Raw genomic sequence first — 23,851 nt, forward strand, 5'->3', positions numbered from 1 at the left:
TGAGCTGTAAGCCATAATCATCACAATTATGACAAATCACAGCTTGCACTATCTTGCTTTGCATGTAATGAGTCTATCTCATATATTAGTTTCACCTTTTAAGTTGCATTACTGAAATAAATGAACTTCTGCACGATATTCTAAATTTTCGAGTTTCACCTGTATACTGAGCACTTCACTTATTTGAAAATTATGCAGAAACAGGTGTGCCCAGAAAGGCATCTGTAGCACTCCGATATCAAAGCTAAGAGTTCTAGGCTAAATGCATGCATGGTCTGACTTGAATGTAAAATTAATTCATAGGTAATTCTAACTCTTTGGTAAAATTTTGATTTTATTCTCCTAAAGCCGACTAAAAAGCGTATAGGCATCTGCTTGATGATCTCTTGTGGGAAATATGGAGCTGGAACATTTTATAGGGTTCAATTGTTTATCAATTATGATGAACCATCAATGAAAATTTTTGAAAGCTTCATGGAGAACAGTGGGGCAGCACGGTGGCTCAACAGTTAAGATGCTGGGCTTGTTGGCTGGAAAGCCGGCAGCCCAGATTTGAGACCCAAGCGTCACAGGAGCTCCCGTCCCAATTCTGCCAACCTAGCAGTTTGAAAGCATGAAAGTTTAAGTAAATAAAGAGGTACCCCTTCGGTGGCCACACGACTGTGAAAATGTCTTTGGACATTTTCTGACTCAATGGCCTTGAAAATGGAGATGAGCACCACCCCTATATAGTGAGCAACTACTAGCGGAGTAAAATCCACAGAGACTCTTTTACCTTTACAATGGGGAACAAATACCGTATATGCTGTCGTACAAGGTGACCCAGCGTATAAGACAACCCCCGTCTTTGGCGCCAAGTGGCATTCCTAGAACATCGTCGTCATACGCCAGAAACTACCAGTATTTCCGGCGTATAAGATGACTCGGCGTATAAGACAACCCCCGTCTTTGGTGCCGATTTTAACGCTTGCGGAAGTCGTCTTATACGCCAGCATATACGGTAGCTACTCAAATATTCACGTACATTACCTAATTCTTAAGCCACTGATACAAGTTTACTGGGGGGAAAATGATAAACTTGTTCTACAATAGCCTGTTCACATTAATCTCAGAATCTTTGTTTGTATGAATTAGACCAGGGCTTTTCAACCTTTTCACCCATTGTACCACTTTTAGGATATGGCAACATCCGAGTACCACCAGTCGCCTAGCAAGGTGTCAAAAACTTGATGACCCCTCCCCCCCCAAAAGGAGAAAAGTGATAAAAGTACAGGTAGTCCTCGACTTACAACATTTCGCTTAGTGACTGTTCGAAGTTACAATGGCACTGAAAAAAGTGTCCCCCAAGCCACAGCCGAGCAAGATGCCTGCCCACCCGGTGGCGCTCTTCCTCCTGTCTGAGGTTTTCATTGTTGTGAGCATTTCTGTTGAGGATTGGTAGCGGGGGTGGGGTGAGGGGTGTTTGGTTTTTATTCCCCCCGTCTGCTGGGCGGTTGCAGAAGATTTTGGTCATTTCACATGACCCTAGGACACTGTGAGCGTCATAAATATGAATCAGTTGCCAAGCATCTGAATGTAAATCACAAGACCCTGGAGATGCTGCAACATTCCAGCTGATTGGCGCTTCTTCTGGGCTCAGCAGAAGTGTCAGGATCAGTGTTGCTTTCCAGTTGATTGGCGCTTCTTCAGGGCTCAGCAGAAGCACCAGGATCAGTGCCAAGCTCCAGCTGGAGCCTGGCGCTGATCCTGGCACGTCCATTGAGCCCCGACACCCCCAAAGAAGTGCCGATCAGCTGGAAAGTGGCACTGATCCTGGTACTTCCGCTCAGCCCTGCAGCTCCAGCCATCTCTTGCTCAGGTTTGTGCGGTGCTGCCACCAGTTCAGCTCGTTCCCCTCCCCCACTACCACTTTTCTAGGATGGTCACGTACCACCTGCCAGGTGCCAATGTACCACAGGTGGTACCCGTACCACTGGTTGAAATGCCCTGAACTAGACCATTGAATGTAGGTTTTCTTTTCAAAATGTGTACAATGTAAACATATGCCACGATTTCTTTTAACTGCTTTTTATAAATGATAACCAAGGCTGTAAAGTGGATGAATGTTACATAATGAATACATGAGCAAGTGGAGCCAATGATGCACAACTAATAAAATAAAAACTGTGTATAAAATGTTTTATTCTTTACATAATTCAAGAAGCAAAAAAAAAAAAATCACACTCCCAAATCTGATGCGATGTAAACAAGGTTGCACCCTGAATAAATTAAAAAAAGTCTCAGCCAAAATAAGAGAGATGTCTGTGAAATTCTCTTTTAAAAAATAAAATGAGAGGCTTGAGATGTGTCTTTTAAGGCTACCCCGAGGGAGTGGTCCCTGTATTCTATTCTTGAGCAAGAGGTACGAGGAGGAGGAGACATCCATCGTTGAAATTAGATAGGACAAAATAGACAAAGCACCTTTCCCTAAGTTTGCTTCTGTAGAGGTAAGGAAAAACTCCATCCCAACACTTATAAAAGTAAGCTGTATATCCTCGTCACTGACATCGAAGAGAGCAAGCTTGCTTGGCACAGAAGATGTGGCATTAATTTTCTTCTTATCCAAGCTTGGGGGAAGAGGTGGACCTCTTCAAAAGCAAAGAGGCTAATTTGGAACATCAGAAAACCCTGTTCTTCGGGATAGAAATCCTGTCCCCCATCAGTGTGTAAGAACAACGTATGTCAGCTGCATGCTGCCTAGCAATTGGTTCTACAGAATATCTATAAAAAGAGGAAAAGGCAGCTGCTAGTTTCCTTGACTCAGTAGAAGTGTGAAGGCCAGATGGAAAAGATGTTTCCCCATCAACATGCTGCTTCCACCCTAATTTGGGGATCAGCCATTCTCTCCCCTTGTTGGCAAACAGTGTATCTGATTCTCAGAATATCACAGGGGATCAGGGTTAAGCACACTGAAAAGTGACTTCCAACTTTCTAAGTCCTTATTGTGGCCTTGATTTCAGTGGGAAGGAAAGCAAAGAGACTTTGGTGTTGACCAGGAGAAAATAGCACAACGAAGGATGGATTTCCCTTCTTCTAAGTCACTCAACAGTATCTCCTTTCCCTTCTTGCTCCTCTTTAACATGATAATAACAAGTAACAGCTTCTCCGGCTGGGCCAAACCTGCTGTTCCAGCTGATGGATCCTGTCACTCCTTTCCTGATCATTTTTTGCTTCTCTTAATGCCCTGCAGTTAACTACTCGCGACACGGCTCCTACATTTCTTGAGAGGCTGACAGAGCAATTTCCTACCTATCTCTAATTTCCCTCTCGCAACAAGCTTGCGAAGGTTCTAGCGTGTAGCTCTAACTCGATGGAAGCTGAAGAAGCTGCCAACTATCCATCCTCCAAACACTGGGGGGGAAAACACCCAATTTGAAGACCCTGAATTGCCACGAGAAATGAAAGCAAATAAATGTGGCGGTAGTAGCTGGTCTCCTTGGGAGATCCAAGTGGCACGTGGGAACACGTAGGAAGCAAGTATCAATTTGAACTCAGTTCGTCAGGAGGAAGACCTCCCATCCTCTAGGAATAGATGGTGATGACCTCGCTGCCTCCGCCCCGTACAAGCAGCACACGCTCCAGCCCCTCAGTGAGGACCTCCAGGAATTCCATATCTGCGGGTGGAAAAGAGTCAAAGGAACAACACAACAGAGCCATCTCCACTCCTTCCTGTGCCCAGCAGAAAAGGATACAATTTTCATCACCTTCGGGGTTTCGTGGTGGCCCAGGCATGTTAAGCAGCACAAGCTTGGCCTCATGGGATTTGTTGACAATAACTTCATTGAGCTTGACAGCCGTGTGCATACGTCGCACGTTAGAGTGATCCCTAAGTTGGGGTTAGGGAAAAGAGTATTAGCAAGACCAGGGCCCATACAAAATGTATCCATACAACAAGCTTTACCAGGATACCTAATCTGCAGCCTAGGATTGGCTTGTGAGAAAATAAGATATTCATAGATTAGAGACACAAGCAGAGATCCTTCCTAAAAGAACAGGGAATGACATGGTCACTGCAGAAAAGCAAACTAAAAGTACTAGCAAGACAATTTCTAATGGGCAACTTCTAACCCAGATCTGTTTAACTTGATGTCTGATCCAATACAATGCCCCTCCAGTTTTGATCTTCCAAGAAAAACGGTTGGACAACGTTCAACCAAATACAGACCAACCATGGCAGGTGCCAATATTGGAAATACAAATGAGGGTTAGTTGATAATACTGTGACCCAGGGAATGTCCTGCAAACTTTACATCATATTGCAACGGAATGCCCCCTCAGAAGGTTTCCTGGATTCCTGCAAGAACTATATCATTTTGAGGGCTCTGCTGTCCAGTGGCTAAATGATCTATCCAGACATAGGCTTGGTCCCTCTAGTAACTGCTCGTACATAATTTAATTTTGTTCATAATTCCAGTCATCCTTCGTATTGTGTGTTTTTAAAATAATTTACTGTACTGGTGTTTTATATTTTGATACACATCTTGTATGCTGATTTTGTGAATCTTATGCACTAATGATGTTATGCACTAAGGCCATACAAAATAAATAAAGGAAGAACTTGGGTAGATGCTGAAGATGGAGAGCATTACTTGTGGGAAATAATGGGATCTATGGTGGAAAAAGCAAAACAAATCATTTAGAATAAAACACAGAATAGTGGTAAGATCAGGGTTAGGGTTAGGCTAGGTTGTGCATCATGTTCCAAGAAGAGTTTGGAAGCAGAATGGTGGACAACTAATTAGGGAGAGTTTAATGACAGTAGAAGTATATATTAGAAATAAACCAGGAATTGACATCTTACGGACGCATATTGAGCATATCTTGGAAACCCTCCAGGGTCTTGAGTTTATGTCCATGAGAAGCCATATATTTGTCCTTGGTCCAGGTCATGTGCACCTTCTCCTGGTAGGTCTCTGTCTCTTCATCATCATCTGAGCCAATGCTGGTCAGCCGCAACATTGAGTTCCTGTCTTTCACAAGCTGGGCCTATAAGGATGGCATCACTGATGCTTTAGTGAAAAGGAAACCGAAATCGGTTGCTCTTTTCAACCTATTTTCTCCCACCTTTGTTTCAGCCCGGTTCACCTCACGTTCTCGTTCTGTTTTAGAGAGACGCATTTGGCGCAACATCTGGGAACGTTGCTCCATCATCAAAGTGCGCTCATATGTGTAGGCAGAGATGTCGCTGTCGTGCTGCAAGAGAAAAGAAGGGACAGCTGATACTGGAAACCCTCCCAACCCCTGGCTATGTCCAACATGCTTCCTTCACTCATAAACTTTTGCCAGATTTCAACCAATGGCACATCTGCATAGAGGGACTTCTCTAGGAATATGCATGTCTGCAGGCATTCTGTGTAAAATAAGATTAGCCAGCCTATTTCCTTGAAAGAGAACATATTTTTTTAAACATCTGTTTTTGATCCTCATTCCCGTGGTGAAAGAAGTCAATTTGCACCTTGGGGACAGGTAGTGGGCAATGCTAAAAAAACAGGAATGAGTATGAGTGTGGCTTCCATTAGATATGTCTCTAATCCCTTCTGTCCCATTAAATATATCTCTGTACATTAGATATATCCCTAATCCCTTTTTCCTCTTTGGATATATCTCTATCCATTAGATGTGTCTCTAATCCCTTTTCCCAATTAAATGTGTCTCTGTCCATTAGGCACTAGTAGTACTTAATAATAATAATAAAGTTGGAAGGGATCTTGGAGGTCATCTAGTCCAACCCCCTGCTCAGGCAGGTAACCCTATACCATTTCGGACAAATGGCTGTCCAGTCTCTTCTTAAAAACTTCCAGTGTTGGAGCATTCACCGCTTCTGGAAGCAGGTCATTCCACTGGTTAGTTGTTCTAACTGTCAGGAAGTTTCTCCTTAGTTCTAGGTTGCTTCTCTCCTTGATTAGTTTCCATCCACTGCTTCTTGTCCTGCCTTCAGGTGCCTTGGAGAATAGCTTGACTCCCTCTTCTTTGTGGCAGCCCCTGAGATATTGGAACACTTCTATTATGTCCCCCCTCGTCCTTCTCTTCATTAAACTAGACATACCCAATTCCAGCAACTGTTCCTTATGTGTTTTAGCCTCCAGTCCCCTAATCATCTTTGTTGCTCTTCTCTGTACTCTTTCTAGAGTCTCAACATCTTTTTTATATCTTGGTGACCAAAATTGGATGCAATATTCCAAGTGTGGCCTTACCGAGACATTGTAAAGTGGTATTAATACTTCACGTGATCTTTTTTTTTTTAATTAAGAATTTTTTAAAAAGTTTTTACAAAAAACACAAAAAACAACAAAATAAAACAACCCTCAACCCCTCCCCAACCACCCCGCCCATCCCCCCCGAGCTTCCCAAAGCTGAATATAGGCTTAACTACAATTATAAAAATCCTAAGAAAGATTAAACAACTTATAAGCTGGTTAACAATAAAATATATATAACAAAAAAAGCATAAACATTAAAAAGAAAAGATACTTAAAAAAAAAAAGAAAAGAGAAAAGAAATAAAAAAGAAGAAAAAAAGAGAAAGAATACAATCTATGAAATATCAAAATTTGTATACAAGTTATAAAAAAGCTAAATGATATTTTTTTATATCCAATTTATATTGTGTGAAATTTATCCATTTTTCCCATACGGCAAAAAAATTCTCTTGTGATTGCTCCTTTAAGAAAGCCAAAATCTTTGCCATTTCCGCCAAGTAAGAAACTTTAAAAAACCACTCTTGCAAAGTAGGCAAAGATTCCTTCTTCCAATATTGCCCTACTAACAGCCTTGCAGCTGTAATCAAATTCAACATCAATATAACCTCTTTAACATCACAGTCAGTAACAATTCCTAACAAAAACAGTTGTGGAGTAAATTTTACCCTCTTTCTAAAAATTCTTTGAATATTCCACCATATCTTAATCCAAAAAGCTTTTATATTTTTACACGACCACCAAATATGATAATAACTAGCATCCAGACAACCACATCTCCAACATTTAGGCTGTAAGTCAGGATACATAAGAGACATTTTTTGTGGATCAAGGTGCCATCTATAAAACATTTTATAAAAATTCTCCCTTAAGTTCTGGGCTTGTGTAAATTTAACATTCCTCACCCAGATAGTTTCCCAGGTGTCCAGTAGAACTGGTTCACCAAAATTTTGTGCCCATTTAATCATACAGTCTTTGATTAGTTCTGATTCTGAATCCAGTTCCACTAGAACCCCGTAAATTCTCTTAATGTGAGTTCACCTTCGATCCTATACTCGTTTAAAAAGATTTTCATCTTCTTTTAGTAGGCCCTTATTACGATCCATCTTCCATCTATCCACTATTTGTCTATATTGAAACCAAGAATAGGTAATATTTTCATGTACTAAATCTTCCAAAGATCTTAACTGCCAATTTTGACCGTCCCATCTAAGTAATTGTGTATAAGAGACCCTATCCATTTTAACTCCTCTCCTTATCCCCTCTATCGCATGCCCAGGTATAGCCCATAATGGTATTTTAAAGTCACTTTTATAATATTTCCTCCAAACCTGAAGTAAAGAAATCCTTATAATATGAGAGGGCTGTAAAGCACTGTGAAGCAGTATATAACTCTAAATGCTATTGCTATGGTTAAGATATGTTTCTAATCCCCACAGTATTGTGTCACTCACCATTTCTACCACTTCCACCTCTGCCTCAATACGTAGGTGATACAGGAAGGTGGCCAGATCCTTCTTCATCTGTATGCTATTGTCCTCCAGTTGGGCTACTGTAAAGATGCGGATTTTGCATTTACGCCACACCTTTGAAGCAAGAAGAATCAGTTAACTCCACCTACCACTGTAATGTCTAATCTGTATCTCAGCAATGCCTGCCCATCACTACCTTGTGCTGCTTGAGAAGGAAGGGGAGGAGCATCAACATCCCTCCATCATGCACAATCCACCAGACATCAATGTTGCCCTCGGAAAAAGGCTCTGCGTTGCTAGGGAAAAAAGCCACATTCTTTGCCACGAGCAAGGCCAGGCGGGCAGCTGTAGTTACGCGGACAGTACCTGGACAACAGGAAGAGGAACGCATGCAATAAGGTTCAGTTGACTCTCGTGACCTCTTGCCCCAAGTATCTTGCCCCGTAGGGAAACCGTACCAATAAAAGTCTTCCAAGCACGGGCATCCTCACTCTGACGCCAGGCACTCGGCCAGCCCATCACCACGGTGTTGTGCTTCATACCACCCAGTCCGCAAGACTGAATGAGGTGGGAGATGCCCTCTCGCACCTTGGCAGCCACCACGATCTGGCAGAAGCCTTTCACACGTTCTGCCTCCATCAGATGTTTGATGGTCTGAAATAACATAAAGCCGCTTAAAGGTCATGCTGCAAAAAGCTACTCGGCACTGCAAACAGAGGAAACTTCAGTGTAATGTAGAGCTATGACGATTTGCATCTAAAGATGGTCTTTCAGACTTGAACATAGTGTGTGGATAGGATCATTCCTTAGAACAGGGGTCCCCAACCCCCGGTCCATAGACCGGCACCGGTCTGCGCCTTGCCAGAAACTGGGCCGTGCAAACAAGCGAAGCCCCATCCACGGGATGCAGGCAACATGAAACCCCGGCCCATGGAAAAACCTCCCTCCATAAAAACTGGTCCCTGATGCCCAAAAGACTGGGGGCCCCTGCATTAGACAGTTTGCAGCGGGGCCCTTAAGGAAACAGATATTCATTTCTGGAAATGGATTATCTGATGATTTCATTCTGAAGAAGAGCAAAAATCTGTAATGTACAGGCAACCCTTGACCTACAACAGTTTGTTTAGTGACCACTGAGTTACAACAGCACTGAAAAAAGTGACTGATGACCGTTTTTCACACTTACGACCGTTGCAGCATCCCCATGGTCACATGATCAAAATTTGGATGCTCGGTAACTGGTTTATATTATCATGGTTGCAGTGTGTGAGGTCATGTGATCACCTTTTGCGACTTTCTGTTAAGCAAAGTCAATGGGGGAATCCACATCCACTTAACAACCGTGCTACTAACTTAGCATCTGCAGTGATTCACTTAACAACTATGGCAAGAAAGTTTGCAAAAAGGGGCAAAATTCACTTGACAACTGTCTCGTTTAGAAACAGAAATTTTGGGCTCAATTGTGGTTACAAGTCAAGGATTACCTGTAGACCAGGGGTGTCAAACTCAATTTCATTGAGGGACGCATCAGCACTGCGGTTGCCCTTGGGGGGCCGGGTGGGTGTGGTCAGGGTAGGTGCGGCCTACTGGATGGAGTGGATGTGGCCTACTGGGTGGGTGTGGCCAGCTCTACATCGTTCTTGTTAAGGGTGCCTATCGGGGCCTGGGCAGGAGTGGAACAGATCTGAGGGTCTCTGGCAGAAGGGGGTGGGACCGGAGCAAGCGCCAAGGCATGGTTCATTTCTTCATTCCTCACAAAAGGTGACACTTCCCCAGCATGCACCCAGGGGGCAGGGGCGACGCTGCAGGGGCTGGTTCCTCGCTGTTTCCAGACAGCCTTGGAGCTAAGTCTGAATGCGTTTCAGCATAGATGGCCACCACAAAATTGTACATTGGCTCCTGGCCGGCCTGGCCCAGGGACAAGGCAGAGGGGGCCATTCCCTCACTGTTTCCAGGATGGCTTCACGGGCCACATGACACCACTTCGCGGGCTCCATCCAGCCCCCGGGCCTTGTGTCTGATATGTCTGCTGTAGGGTATTAGATGCTACTAATACTATAATATAAACTGAATCAATATATCTCAGAGACTGCTTGTCCTGACACAATCAATCTCTTATTTTCATATTTGGGTTTGGGCCAGATACAATCATAAGACAAAGCAATAGCTTCATGGTGGAAGCAGATAAATTCCTGTTGACCTTATGATGGCAGCATCCAACACATGAAACCCAGGTTGACAAAACACAACATTCCAGTTTATACCCGGCTTAACAAAAACACAACGGGTGACTGCCTTACCTATCATAGCGCTCTAAAACATTTTTCCCAACCGTCTTTGAAACCAGATTTCCTTATGGGAAAACCATACTAAGATAAGAGAGCTGCAACAGAAGCTAGTTCGCTTATGTACAGCTTTTAATATAAAATGTATGTCTACCTTAAATTAGTATTTGGTTTGTGTCGGTGATGTACAGGAACCTGTTCCCCCAAAATCAGGTTTTAGGACTTTGCACAGCAAGTTCTTATAAGAAGTGATTCATAACTCAGTTCAAAGCAGCTGTTTCGTATGCAAAGGATTCAATCATCGCTATATGTCCAGTTAAAAGATTTTAGGTAGCCCCATTGAAAAAGGCTCTTTCATTCCTGAACTTTTGGAAAACACATGCTAGCTGGAGAAGACACATACATCGCTGAACAAACAGAAAGATTAAATATCAATTATTTCCCTATTTTTATTGTCTCTAATTAATCCAGCGGTTCTCAACCTGTGGGTCGGGACCCCATTTGGGGTCGAACGACCATTTCACGGGGGTCGCCAAACAACGCAGTCCGCCATTTTTTTCCCCCTTTTCCTTAGCTGTGCTACTCCCTTTTATTCTATTGGCTTTTGAAAGCCAATAGAATAGGCTCTCTTGAATAGAGTCTAATTCTATTGGCTTTCAAAAGCCAATAGGAATTGTCCAGGCTGTCTCTGCCCTGCTGAGCCCACCAAAAGCCCCAGTCTGCAAACGGTGCTGCAAGTTGTCTGCAGCGAAGGCGAGCTGTCTGGAAGCTTCCACCCCTCCCTGCTGAGCAACTACTAAAAATGTAAGTAAAAGAGGGCCAGGGGTGGGAGGTGGGAGGCCGGCAGGCACAGGGAGGATTGCTGGCGTGTGTGGGGCCCGGCGGGTGCCTTACCTCCCTTGGGCTGGGCCAGCTGGTGGCCCAGCCGGTGGTCGGCCTGTGCCATCTCTGCCGCTTGGCAGCTACGCTTCGGCCAGCGCAGGGGGCGGCACCACACATGGGCAGCGCTCCCGGGCAGGGAAAGTCTTTGACTTATGACCGGTTGGGTAGTCCTCGACTTATGACCAGTTGGGTAGTCCTCGACTTACAACCGGTTGGGGTCGCGGCATTAAAAAGGTTGAGAACCACTGAATTATCCAAAAGCTTTGCTTCATACTGATAGCTGCCCTTTTTGTAGCCTCCTATCTTAATCTTAATTCAGTTGAAATGCACTTCCATGAAATCTCACCTGTTCGGCAGCCAGTGCTTCACTGTAACTCTCCAGGAAGTTGCCCACCATGACCGAGCCTACAATAGTGAGTCCTTTGCCAGCTTTCAGCTGAGAAGCAAAGGTGAGCAGATGTGGATGCTTCACATGTAGATCCTCATCCAATTTTAGCAACACCAACAGTTGTGGCCTAAGGAGAAATGGAAGCCCAACACACGTATGTAAGAGATGAAGGAGCAGATGAATTTAGACTTTGCCCAAAAGCACAGAGATGTAAGAATTTATATTGCAGCAAATAATCCATGTAAATCCGCATGTATAAGTATTCCGTTTTATAAAACCTTAGTAAGACCACACCTGGAATACAGCATCCAGTTTTGGTCACCACATTTAGAAAAAAGATGTTGAGACTTTGGAAAAAGCTCGGAGAAGAGCAATTAAGATGATTAAAAGCCTGGAGGCTAAAACATACGAAGAACAATTGCAGGATTTGGGTATGGCCAGTCTAGAGAAAAGAAGGACTAGGGGGTGACATGATAGCAGTATTTGAGGGGCTGCCTCAAAGAAGAGAGGGTCACCTTATTTTCCAAAGCGCCTGAAGGCAGGACAAGAAACAATGGATGGAAACTTATCAAGGAGAGACGCAACCTGGAATTAAGGAGAAACTTCCTAACAGAACAATTAACCAGTGGAACAGCTTGCCTTGAGAAGTTGTGGGTGCTTCATCACTGGAGGTGTTTAAGAAGAGACTGGACAGTCAGTCACATTTGAAATGGTATAGAACAGGGGTGTCAAACTCAATTTCATTGAGGGCTGCATCAGCATTGCAGCTGAGTGGGTGTGGCCAGGGTGGGTGCGGCCTACTGGGTGGGTGTGGAGGGAGTGGGTGTGGCCTACTGGGTGGGCGTGGCCAGCTCTACATTGTTCGCATCAATGGTGCCTGTGGGGGCCTCGGCCGAACAGATCTGAGGGTCTCTGGCAGAAGGGGGTGGAACCAGGGCAAGTGCCAAGGCATGGTCCACTGGAGGAGCCTCACTGTTCCTCTCAGGCCATGGGGGGGGGGGCTGGATGGTGGTGCGGGCTACCCGGAGCCCTGGGCAGCAGAGGGCAAATGACTAGCCTGGCCCTCGAGCACCCGTGGCACCAAGCCCACCTGCACTTACCTCCTCCTCAAGGCTGCTGCTGCTGTGCTTTCTCTCCTTAGCCAGGTTGTTCATGATGGGTACCAGGGCAAAGTCAGAGGGAGACTGAATGTGTTTCAGCATAGATGGCCACCACAAAATTGTACATTGGCTCCCAGCCGGCCTGGGCCAGGGCCAAGGCAGTGGGGGCTGTTCCCTCACTGTTTCCAGGATGGCTTCGCAGGCCACATGAAACCACTTCGCGGGCCGCATCCGGCCCCCGGGCCTTGTGTTTGACATGTCTGGTATAGAGTCTCCTGCTTGAGCAGGGAGTTGGACTAGAAGACCTCCAAGGTCCCTTCCATCTCTATTGTGAAATTGAATGTGCATTTTCTATGCAGCACTGTCCCATGTTGAGGTAACAAGAGTCCGAAAGCAATCAGTGGGTTCCCTACCTCCAATTTTTGGTGTGGGGTGGCCCTTCCTCAAGGCGCAGCAAAGCAAAACGGGCTGCACTCAGAGACAAGCCACGGATGCCATCTCCCCATTCTTTCTCAGCCCTGAAAGGAAAGCAGAGTTTGGCCAAACAAGCATGTCACAAAAAGGCTATCCTGAATTGTTTCAGACAGAGCAAAAATGTATTCAGGTGATCCTGCAGAATCCAGGTGCTTATTATTCAGTTAGGGCAGGATTAGGATCAGGGTTTGGGAGGGAGTACTGCACTGAGCAGAAGCCACACAGAACAAATCCAAAATAGTTCAGAGACACTCACCCATGATACTCAATATATTTGTAGATCATGCCAGCTATCACCATTGCAATAATTGCATAATACCAGGAAGAGATGAACATGAGCGCCACACAGATACTCATGCCCATGAAGGAGAGTATCCTATGGGGAGAGAAATTAGAAGGAGAAGGGTATACACAACATAGTTTCCTAAAGACCCTGGGAGCTAGAATTCAACCAAAGAGAATATTAGCAACTCAGATTTTATTGACCCTCATTGCCCTTTCACATATAATCTGTAGACTATGGGCCTATACAATGTTTCCCAAAAATAAGACCCAACCGGAAAATAAGCCCTAGCATGATTTTTCAGGACACTTGTAATATAAGCCCCACCCCAAAAATAAGCCCCAGTTAAGATCATCAACCAGACCAGGGGTAGGCAACCTTGGCTCTTTTATGACTCGTGGACTTCAACTCCCAGAATTCCTGAGCCAGCATGACTCAGCTTGAAAACTCTTTCCCCTCAGCGTGGCTGGCTCAGGAATTCTGGGAGTGGAAGTCCACGAGTCATAAAAGAGCCAAGGTTGCCTACCCCTGAACCAGACGGATGCATTTAGTACCGTATTTGCCCAAATGTAATCCCTAACTGGAAAATAATGCATCTTTTCTAGCAAAAATTAAGATAAAGACCTTATCTTATTTTCCGGGAAACACGGTAAGAATAAGGTGTCTAAATTCCCCCACCCTGTTCATCTTCTGTATCCATTTGTGTCCCCCCCCCTTTTTCAACAATTAGGTAGAAGAGCGTTCTTACCAATGGTAGTACCGGAAGCGTGGTCTCCAATTGGGGGTGCGTAGTAGGGTTTGTAAGGCGCAGGCTAGGTTGACAAAGAGGTAACACATCAGGAAGAACCTAGAAAAGCATCTGGTGGTGTCAGCAACGTGTGTTTCCTTGGGACCCCCAACCCACAAGAAAGATGGGACTTACATGGAGAGGATAGGGGCCACCATGTCCAAGGAGGCAATCAAGATCCCAAGTTCTGCTATGCCCGCTGTCAGAAGCAAAGCCCAGGTGGGCTCCCCATTAGCTTTACCATGGCCAAAAACCTAAAATGAATGCATGTGTGAGAGAAGCCAGAGAGAGCATGATTTAACCCTTATGACATTCCCTATCTGAAAGCAGAATATGTCCGCTCACCCGCAGGAAGGGTATAATGTTGTCCTTTGCTATAGCCTGCAGTAGTCGGGGTGCACCTGTGAGGCTCTGCAGGCCAGCTCCACATGTGGAGAAGAACGAACCAATGACTATGACCCAAGGGGACGGCCAGGAGAGTGTCCCCACCACCAGGTTCCCCTTTACCGTGTCGCCAAATCTGTTGGATAGACACAACAAGGAGCATTGTTAAATTGAATCCTTAAGGCTTCAGAAGTGCACCTGAAGCAAGCTAGAAAAAGAAATTATATATTCTACTATATTGACAACTCCATATAAACTGATTGCAAAAATCTTCGGATTCCAGTGGAAATCATATCATTCACAGTGCACGCTCCTATATGCAAGAAGAGATCTATTGGATCAGGTCCAAAAAGCCCATCTAGTCTAGTAAGTTCTCTCACACAGAGATTATCCTAATGTATCTGGAAAGTTCATAAGGAGGATAGAAAGGTGAGGATCCTTCTTCATCGTTGCTATTTATCAAATAGTATTTAAAGCAACTTCAAAGGGACTAATTCTTAGTAAAATACTGTATAATGCTTCACAGTGCTTTACAGCTCTCTCTAAGCGGTTTACAGGGTCAGCCTATTGTCCCCAACAATCTGGGTCCTCATTTGACCGACCTCGGAAGGATGGAAGGCTGAGTCAACCTTAAGCCAGTCAGGATCGAACTCCTGGCAGAGGAAATGCAGAGTTAGTGTGCAACACTGCATTCTAAACACTGCGCTACCGTAGCTCTTTGCGCCACCATGGCTCTTTATAGCCAACACAACCCATACCCAGAAAAATATACAAGCAGTTTCTACTATTGGAAAATTATAAAATTAAAGAAAGCCAAGGTACTGTTACTTACTTGTCCCTGAGTACAACGCCTTCCACACATGCCCCAAACAGCACTACATTGCTAAGATCTAATGTGGCAAGAGTCAAAGGTAATTTTGTGCAAAGAACAATGTAGTAAAAATGAATAGCTAGTCTTCACATAAGCTAACTGTATCAAATCAGTTCTCTTCCCTTGCTTATTAATCCTACCATATTCCAGCCAGGAATCTGCCAAACAAAGGCACGGTCCTGGTATCAGGGCAAGATGAACTACAGGGCTGAAATTGTAAACAGCTTTGATATATTTCCTTGCCAATAGCTTTGTATCTGTGGATGAGGAAACATAATTTCAAGGCAACAAAGCCGACATCCTCACTAGAGAGGATTCTGGGTTCAATGTGCCCCCAAACATCTAGGATTTGTTAAAGCAGCACAGTCCAAATTCCAGAACATAAACAAGACAGTCTCTTTGGTCAAGAATGAGGAACGTTATCCAAGAGGAAGATGATGTTCTGACAGCTCTCTCTACATCAGTGTTTCTCAGCCTTAGCAACTTTAAGATGTTTGGCCTTGACCTAATTCCCCAGACAGCATGCTGGCTCGGGAATTCTACCAGCTGAAGTCCAGATATATTTAAAGTTGTAAAGTTGGGAAACTCTGCTCTACCCAGATACTGGCCTAAAAGAGCAACAGAAATTGTTTGCTAGTTCTCTACAAGCTCCAGATTCACAAATAGGTGAAACATGTCCAGGCTTGTGTCGAAATGATTATAAAACTATGCAAAGTAATCCTTCTCATTCTTGATTTTCTATTAAACTGATTTTAGAAAGAATGGAATGTAAGGAGGCGGGTTGTCTGGAGGTGCCTCCAGCTGCTTGCAAAGGATACACACAAAGGAGGTGGTGAGAATAGCCAGGATGGTACCGATGGGAATAGATTTCTGGGCATCCTTTAAGTCCCCTGAACGATTTGACCCAGCCATGATTCCTATGAAAAACCATTTAAATAAAGAGTTGATATATTTCTGGAATGTACATTTATGTGACTGAATAAAGGAATAATAAGAAACAGTGCCGACTGGTATTTTATGTAAAGCTTTTGGCAGAGGAACCATTGCTTCGATAAAATTAAATGCTAACTGAGTAAGCAGAGTTGGCCCAACTTGGGAAAAGGCAACAATAAATCTGAATCTCGCCCTTCTTACTGGTCTTAATCTGGCCAGGATCAAGCTCCTTTTTTTTTTTAATTGGAAATTTTTAGGTTTTACAAAACAATCCCCGAACCCCCCCCCATCCCTCCCCTACCCTCCCCCAACCTTCCCAGAGCTGAATACAGGCTTAGTTAAAAAAATTCCGAAAAGTCTTAAAACAAATATAAACCATAAACAAATCTAAATACATTAATTAAACAAATTGTAAAATAGTTAACAATAATATATGTATAAAAAGACAAAAATACAAGCAAAATACAAAAAATAAGAAAAAAGAAAAAGAAAAGAAAAAAAAGAAAAAAGAAGAAAAAAAAGAAAAAATAAGTCTAGAAAATCTATAAAGTCTATAAAATATCTTAAGTTTTAGATATAAGTTATTGAAAAGCTAAATAATATTTTTTTATATCCAACTTATATTGTATAAAATCTATCCATTTTTTCCATACCAAAAAATACTTCTCTTGCGATTGGTCTTTCAAGAAAGCCGAGATCTTTGCCATTTCCGCCAAATAAGAAACGTTAAAAAACCACTCTTGTAAAGTAGACAAAGATTCCTTCTTCCAACATTGCCCTACTAACAACCTTGCCGCTGTAATTAAATTTAACATCAATGTAATCTCTTTAGTATCACAATCAAAAAAAGTGGTTAGATGCCACGACGTAAGTGGCAGCGCCTTAACCATATGCGTGTTGCACAGACCGCAAGGGCCTCTTCCATCCTTATCAAGGGGAATGCTAACCTTCTCTCCTTTCATACAACACCAGGATCAAGCTCCTTTTATCAAAGTTGAGAAACTGCAGTTGAAATCTTCAGGAGTCCAAATACAGGCCTCACAGCTAACTAATCTACCCTTCTAATATGGCTTGGTTTTGAAGCCACACTGAACGGAGAGCTCAAGAGCAACACAGGCACTTACCAGTGACAGAAGGGAAAAATATGCCCACGAGAAGGGTAAAAGAAGTGGTGATATCAGACAGGACATACTGCTGATTCAGAGCGCCTCCCCCATCAACCGAGTGCAAAGATGGCTTCTCAAGTATTTCACCTTTCGTCAGGTAGCTGCTCCAAAGATTCTCTGAAATTATGACACCGTCATCACCACCATCACCACTACCACCAACATCACCCCATCGTTTATTTCAAGAGCTCTGGACAGTATAATAGTGTCCCCCATCCCACAATCTTCTTAACAGTTAGGCTGAGAAGTGTCCCAAAGAAACTTCACAGTCACTGCTCCAATAAGGAATGACTTGAAGAGTAACAGAGAAAAAACAAAGAGCACTTTTGCTAGACCAGTGGTTCTCAACCTGTGGGTCGGGACCCCATTTGGGGTCGAACGACCATTTCGTGGGGGTCGCCGAACAAGGCTGTCTGCCATTTTTTTTCCCTTTTCTTTGGCCACGCCCCTGGCACCCAGTGATGTATAAGTGGTTGGGGGTCACCACAACATGGGGAACTGTATTATGGGGTCGCGGCATTAGAAAGGTTGAGAACCACTGTGCTAGACAAAGAACAAATGTACTACAAATTGGACTACTGCAACGCGCTCTACATGGGGCTACCCTTGTATTCGGAGACTACAGTTGGTCCAGAATGCAGCCACGCGAGTGATAGTGGATGCTCCTTGATACACCCACGTTACACCTATCCTCCGTGAGCTGCACTGGTTGCCTATTGGTCTCCGGGTCCAATTCAAGGTGTTGGTCATTACCTTTAAAGCCCTATATGGCTCAGGGCCAGGCTATTTGCGAGACCGCCTACTACCTCATAGTTCCCTACGTCTGGTTAGATCCCACAGGCTGGGCCTCCTTCAGGCCCTGTTGGCCAAGCAGTGCCATTTGGCGGGGTCGCGGAGGAGGGCCTTCTCTGTGATGGCGCCCACGCTTTGGAATCAGCTCCCCCCGGAGATTAGGACCGCTCCCACCCTGTTGGTCTTCCATAAGCTACTTAAGACCTGGCTTTTCCGGCAGGCCTGGGGTTTATAAAACCTTACCCCTGGATGATTGTTTTTGTATTGTTGTTTTGTTTTGTTTTATGTGTTTTTTATTGTTAGCCACCCAGAGTCCTTCGGGAGTGGGGTGGCGTATAAATTTTAAAAATAAATAAAATAAAAATAAATGTAAACCCTTTCTCACCAGCAATAACACCACTGGCTAGTCCCGGAATTCCTTGGATAACAGTGACATTGTTGTGCTGGAAATACTCATCGCAAGAGGCATTGAGGAGCCTGCTATGGTTGCAAAAGCGTGTCCACAGGAACGTGGGTATGGTGAGGTTGCCATACTCCTTGGTCTTGGCACACGTCTGAATATGGTGCTGGGAGAGGGAACGATTCCCCAGCATGCACACACTGAATGGGGAGAGAAATACAGATGAGCAAATTGGATTTCAAAAGGTGACAAGTTTGAAAATTAGTACATGCTACTGTCCGTGGGAATGGTGAGTTGTTGTTCTGTTTGTACACGCAAACTAGAAATTCTAGGGTTGGGAAGGAAATTCTCAGTAAAGAAGAATATTTGTAGCTCGGGGTTGAAATGAGAGGTCCTTGGTGCTCTCTGAGCTGGGTTGTTTTCTTGCAGACATTTCATTACCCAAACTAGGTAATATCATCAGTGCTAGACTAGATGTTACCTAGTTCGGGTAACAAGGAAAAAGCCAAATTCAGAGAGTACTAAGGAGAGCACAGTTCTTCTGCTGGCCATTCTATATTTCCCAACACGTTTAGGGGCAGGATGGTAGGGATTTCAAAGGGAGTTTGGTTAGCTTTCTCAGAGTATGCTAGTAACCTACGGAAAATCAGGAGGTGCGAAGGAGGACTTGATGACACCGGTATAAATAGCCAGAATGGAGACGATGACGCAGGCAAGGAAAAGAGAGGCAAACTTGTTCACATAACGCACTCCCACAAATACCACCAGCACCATAAGCAGCAGGAAGGCCGAGCCATAAACCCTCATGTTGTTCAGCATGGCTGCCGGCTCCTTCAGGGGATCATTGCTGTGGAAGATGGCTGCCTTGGGGACAATGTACATCTGAGAGGAGGCAAGAATGAGTCACACGTCACCTTCGGCCTAGTCAGAGGAGTGAAAATAAAAAAAGATGCGGGGTTGGCACGGTGGTAGTAAGAGACACTCCGATCCGCAGTCTCCTGCTTCTCAGAGGAGCTGTAGCCGAGTGACAGGACTTACACCTCATAACTACAACACCGTCTTATATCTTATGGGTTCTTCCTGAATACCTACCAGGAAGATTTCAATAGCCCCCAAGATGTACATTGAAGCAGCAAAGGTAGTGCCGAGATAGAAGCAGAGTCCTACAGCTCCTCCAAACTCAGGGCCCAGGGCTCGTGAAATCATGAAGTATGACCCTCCAGCTGCAGAGAGGCGACAAAGAAGCTCGTGGCCAACAGACAGAAGCTGCAGAGGGGAAATCTTATTATCCCTGCTTTCTTACTCATTCCAACCCCCTCATCTTTTCAGAAAGGACCTGCCTGTGGCTTTCAAAAACAAACTCATGTACAGTAAAACCAACAGCAGAACAAAATCAGCCCCCAAAGGACAAATAACCCTGGGGAGCCCTGGTGGCGCAGTATTGTAGGCTAACTCTGCTCACAGTCAACAGTTCGATCCTGACCTGCTCAAGGCTGACTTAGCCTTCCATCCCTCCGAGGTCGATTAAAATGAGGAGCCAGGCAATATGCCGACACAGTAAACCATTCAGAGAATGCTGTAAAGCAGAGGCCCCAACCTTTTGGGCACCAAGGACCGGCTCCACTGAGAGAGGTTTATCCGTGAACCGGAGGGTACGTGGTTTTGTGTGCTGCCTGCATTCCATGGATGGGGCTTTGCTTGTTTGTGCGGACCGGTTGCTGGCATGCCGCGGCCTGGTACCGGTCCACAGACTGGGGGTTGGGGACCCCTGCTGTAAAGCACTATGGGGTGGTGTTTAAGTCTAAGTGCTATTGCTATAACCATGTTAGAGAAAGAATTCCATGCTTTGTGGGCCACCGGTGAAAGGGGGGGACATTCTCCATATCAGCTAATCAGATTTCTGAGAGGGGAGACCTCAGGAGGACATCTGAACATGATCGGATTTGAAGGCTGGTACTGTACATGTGGGAGATGGTGATTTTTAAAAAGTTAGTACTTACCAGGCACAACTCCATTGGTGGCAATGGCGCTCATGGAGATGGCTGTTAGCAACGTCTAAGGAGGAGGTGAGAAATAAACAGCATAAGTATTTAGGACATAAATGCAGGCAGATGCAGGTTCTTAGCTTGTAATGTATTAAAAGTCACTAACAGAGCTTACAGCGTTTGGCTATTATTTTGACAAACCTAGATTTGCTTCCCCCCCCATTCAGTTTTATATTTTGATAATAATTCTCCCTTTAGTTTTCCTTATTATTATGGGTAATGAGGACAAAATGCCAAGGCGGAAGTGAGCAAAATGGTTTTAGTCAGGTGGGAAGACGGACATTTTCAAAAATGTAGGAACAGGGTAACCAAAGAATAGATTTAGAAATAAAGATCACCAATGATCTCAACACAACAATTGACTACATCTACAAAGAGTATTGTTTTTGTACTGACATTTCAGCCATGGGAGTGTAATTTCTCCTTTCTCAACATCAGGTTTCCTTCTTCTCCCCCCCCCCCCTTCCTCCATACCAGTGGTGGTGAACCTATAGCACAAGTGCCAGAGGCGGCACTTGGAGCCCTCTCTATGGGCACATATGCCATTGCCCCAGCCTTGCTTCCTCCCATGACCCCCTCCTTTCCAGCAGCCCCCCTGAAGGAGTCGCCTCTGAGTGTAGCCCACACAGAACAGTGCAGCCAAGGACATGGCAGCCAGGCAGCATAGACAAGACTCTGCCCTCACACCCCATTATGCAGTTGATGCTGCTGGGCGCGGGCAGAAGATGTGGCCGCCATAGCGCTGCTGGGCTGCCTGGGCGATCTGCGGGAGGCCCTGGAGGCAGTGAGTGGTCCTGTGGGCAGGTGGGGCAGGAGATGGGGGGTCAGAGAGGGGGCGGGGCAGGGGGATGGAGCGGGGGTGGGGCCAGTTTTGGGGCACTCAGTCTCTAAAAGGTTTGCCATCACTGCTCTATACCGAAGACTGCAGTAACATAGTGTGATTCAAATTTGATAAGACAGGTTTATAGATGGCACCTTGATCCACAAAAAATGTCTCTTATGTACCCTGACTTACAGCCTAAATGTTAGAGATGTGGTTGTTTGGATGCCACTTATTATCATATTTGGTGGTCGTGTAAAAATATAAAAGCTTTTTGGATTAAGATATGGTGGAATATTCAAAGAATTTTTAGAAAGAGGGTAAAATTTACCCCGCAATTATTTTTGTTAGGTATTGTTATTGATTGTGATGCTAAGGAGGTTATATTGATGTTAAATTTGATTACAGCCGCAAGGCTGTTAGTAGGGCAATATTGGAAGAAGGAATCTTTGCCTACTTTGCAAGAGTGGTTTTTTAAAGTTTCATATTTGGCGGAAATGGCAAAGATTTCGGCTTTTTTAAAGGAGCAATCGCAAGAGAAATTTTTTGCTGTATGGGAAAAATGGATAAATTTTATACAACATAAATTGGACATAAAAAATATCATTTAGCTTTTTTATAATTTGTATATAATTTTTGATATTTTATAGATTGTACTTTTTCCTTTTTTTTTCTTTTTCTTTTTTCCCTTTTTTTCCATTTCTTTTCTTTTTTCTCCTTTCTTTCTTCTTTTTTTTTTCTTTTCAAGTATCTTTCTTTCTTAATGCTTATGTCATATATATTTTATTATTAACTATTTTATAAGTTGTTAAAATTTGTTTAGGTTTTTAAAATTTTAATTAAGCCTATATTCAGTTCTGGGAAGCTCGGGGGGGGGTTGGAGGGGGTGGTTTGGGAGGGGTTGGGTGAGGGGTTTTTTGTTTTTTTTTGTTGTTTTTTTGTTATTTGTAAAAACTTTTAAAAACTTTCAATAAAAAAAAAAAGACAGAGTAACTTACACAGCAACAGCAAATAAGAACAATGATAAAGGCTTGCAGCACACCAGCTGTACCCACAACCCAAGTAAGACGCAAGAAAAGAATCACTCCAAAGATGTTCTGCAAGCAAGGCAGGTAGACTCCCATGAATGTGCCCATCTGTGGAATCTAGTAGAAGGATAGGCAGGGTGTTAAGACCAAGTTTCCCAACATCTCAATCTAAGCAGTCCTCAACTCACAGCGGTTCATTTAGTCATCCTTCAGAGTTACAACGGCACTGAAAATAGTGACTTATGACCATTTTTCACACAACCATTACAGCATCCCTATGGTCACATGATCAAAATTCAGACGCTTGACAACTGGTTCATATTTATGACGGTTGCAGTGTCCCGGGGTCATGTGTGATCCCATTTTGCGACCTTCTGACAAGCCATGTCCAATGGGGAAGCGTAATTCACTTAACAACCCGTGTAACTAATTTAACAATTGCAGAAATTCACTTAACCCCTGTGGCAGGAAAGGTCATAAAATGGAGCAAAATTCACTTAACAAATATCTCGCTTAGCAACAGAAATTTTGGGCTCAGGTGTGATCGTTAAGTTACGGACTACCTATACAATGAAAACTTGTAATTTCTCTATTCTTTGATCCTGTCCACTTCTCAAGAGTCATTAACTGTAATATCCAGGTTAATCTGTTCTCTGGGTTCATGACAGGTGACAGTGTTTTCCCTAGATGCTGACTTAATGGAATGAAGGCGGATATCAATAAGTCAACTGGGCATAATCAGTTTTGAGGTAAAGTTTAAGATCTACCAAAGTGAAGCTTCCGAGGAAGCTGAAATTCTCAGAAAGTCTGGAAAGATCAATAAAGCTCATAAGTGTGAGGCATATAAAACAAAAGGAAAAAAATATATCTTTGCCAACTTATTAATCTAATTCTACTTATTTAAGTCTCATAAATTACATGTAAAAATCAAGGATTTAGAAATGTTTCTTCCAGAGCATACAAAAATGAATGCTTCTCTAAGAAATCCAGAACATATTTTGAGAAAGTCAAATTTTTAGGACAGTAGACTTCTCTAATTCAATTCAATTCAATTCAGTTCTGTTCTGTTCTGTTCTGTTCTGTTCTGTTCTGTTCTGTTCTGTTCTATTCTATTCTATTCTATTCTATTCTATTCTATTCTATTCTATTCTATTCTATTCCTATTCCTATTCCTATTCCTATTCCTTATGGAGATTATCAGTTATCCAGGTCATGGTTGTCCCAAAGATGCTTTTTCAAGAAGCAACTGGACTTCCATATTTTTCTTTGAAGACGTTTCACTTTTCATCCAAGAAGCTTCTTCAGCTCCAACTGGATGGTGGGGAATGGAAGGATTTATATTTCTTACAGACAACTGGTCTTTTGCATTCTTTTAGCAAATCGTTCAAGCTCTTGGAGGCTTATCTGTGTCCTCAGGATCACCTCGATAACCTTCACTAAAAGAATGCCCCACCATCCAGTCCGAGCTGAAGAATCTTCTTGGATGAGAAACGAAACATCTTCAAA

At 43.7% G+C, this 23,851-nt stretch overlaps 1 protein-coding gene and 1 non-coding gene across 12 annotated transcripts in view; both read right to left on the bottom strand.

Annotated features, from left to right (window-relative positions):
- Positions 1-2,161: 2,161 nt before the first annotated feature.
- The window catches only part of SLC12A6 (solute carrier family 12 member 6), a 52,628-nt gene continuing 30,938 nt past the window's right edge, over positions 2,162-23,851 (bottom strand). For 8 of the 11 annotated variants that reach the window (XM_039350046.1, XM_039350049.1, XM_039350043.1 and 5 more), the window contains 21 exons: positions 22,316-22,462; positions 20,453-20,507; positions 19,545-19,675; positions 19,093-19,334; positions 18,438-18,652; positions 17,219-17,377; positions 15,980-16,078; positions 15,123-15,180; positions 14,252-14,426; positions 14,042-14,160; positions 13,868-13,966; positions 13,093-13,212; positions 12,776-12,880; positions 11,221-11,389; positions 8,166-8,361; positions 7,904-8,073; positions 7,690-7,821; positions 5,104-5,232; positions 4,841-5,025; positions 3,732-3,865; positions 2,162-3,653 (listed from right to left, as the gene is read on the bottom strand). In XM_039350046.1, coding sequence (XP_039205980.1) covers positions 3,562-3,653; positions 3,732-3,865; positions 4,841-5,025; positions 5,104-5,232; positions 7,690-7,821; positions 7,904-8,073; positions 8,166-8,361; positions 11,221-11,389; positions 12,776-12,880; positions 13,093-13,212; positions 13,868-13,966; positions 14,042-14,160; positions 14,252-14,426; positions 15,123-15,180; positions 15,980-16,078; positions 17,219-17,377; positions 18,438-18,652; positions 19,093-19,334; positions 19,545-19,675; positions 20,453-20,507; positions 22,316-22,462 — 2,931 coding nt within the window. In that variant the 3' untranslated portion in view covers positions 2,162-3,561. Of the gene's footprint in view, positions 3,654-3,731; positions 3,866-4,840; positions 5,026-5,103; positions 5,233-7,689; positions 7,822-7,903; positions 8,074-8,165; positions 8,362-11,220; positions 11,390-12,775; positions 12,881-13,092; positions 13,213-13,867; positions 13,967-14,041; positions 14,161-14,251; positions 14,427-15,122; positions 15,181-15,979; positions 16,079-17,218; positions 17,378-18,437; positions 18,653-19,092; positions 19,335-19,544; positions 19,719-20,452; positions 20,508-22,315; positions 22,463-23,851 lie in introns of those variants that run through there. The other 3 variants (XM_039350050.1, XM_039350048.1, XM_039350054.1) reach the window with 2 other exon arrangements.
- LOC120311064 lies at positions 16,936-17,063 on the bottom strand. The gene has a single exon (XR_005557511.1). It is a non-coding gene; the product is annotated as a U6atac minor spliceosomal RNA (small nuclear RNA).

Source organism: Crotalus tigris, unplaced genomic scaffold, assembly GCF_016545835.1.
Source record: "Crotalus tigris isolate CLP2741 ecotype Arizona unplaced genomic scaffold, ASM1654583v1 scf7180000018306.2785112, whole genome shotgun sequence".
Lineage (NCBI taxonomy): Eukaryota > Metazoa > Chordata > Lepidosauria > Squamata > Viperidae > Crotalus > Crotalus tigris.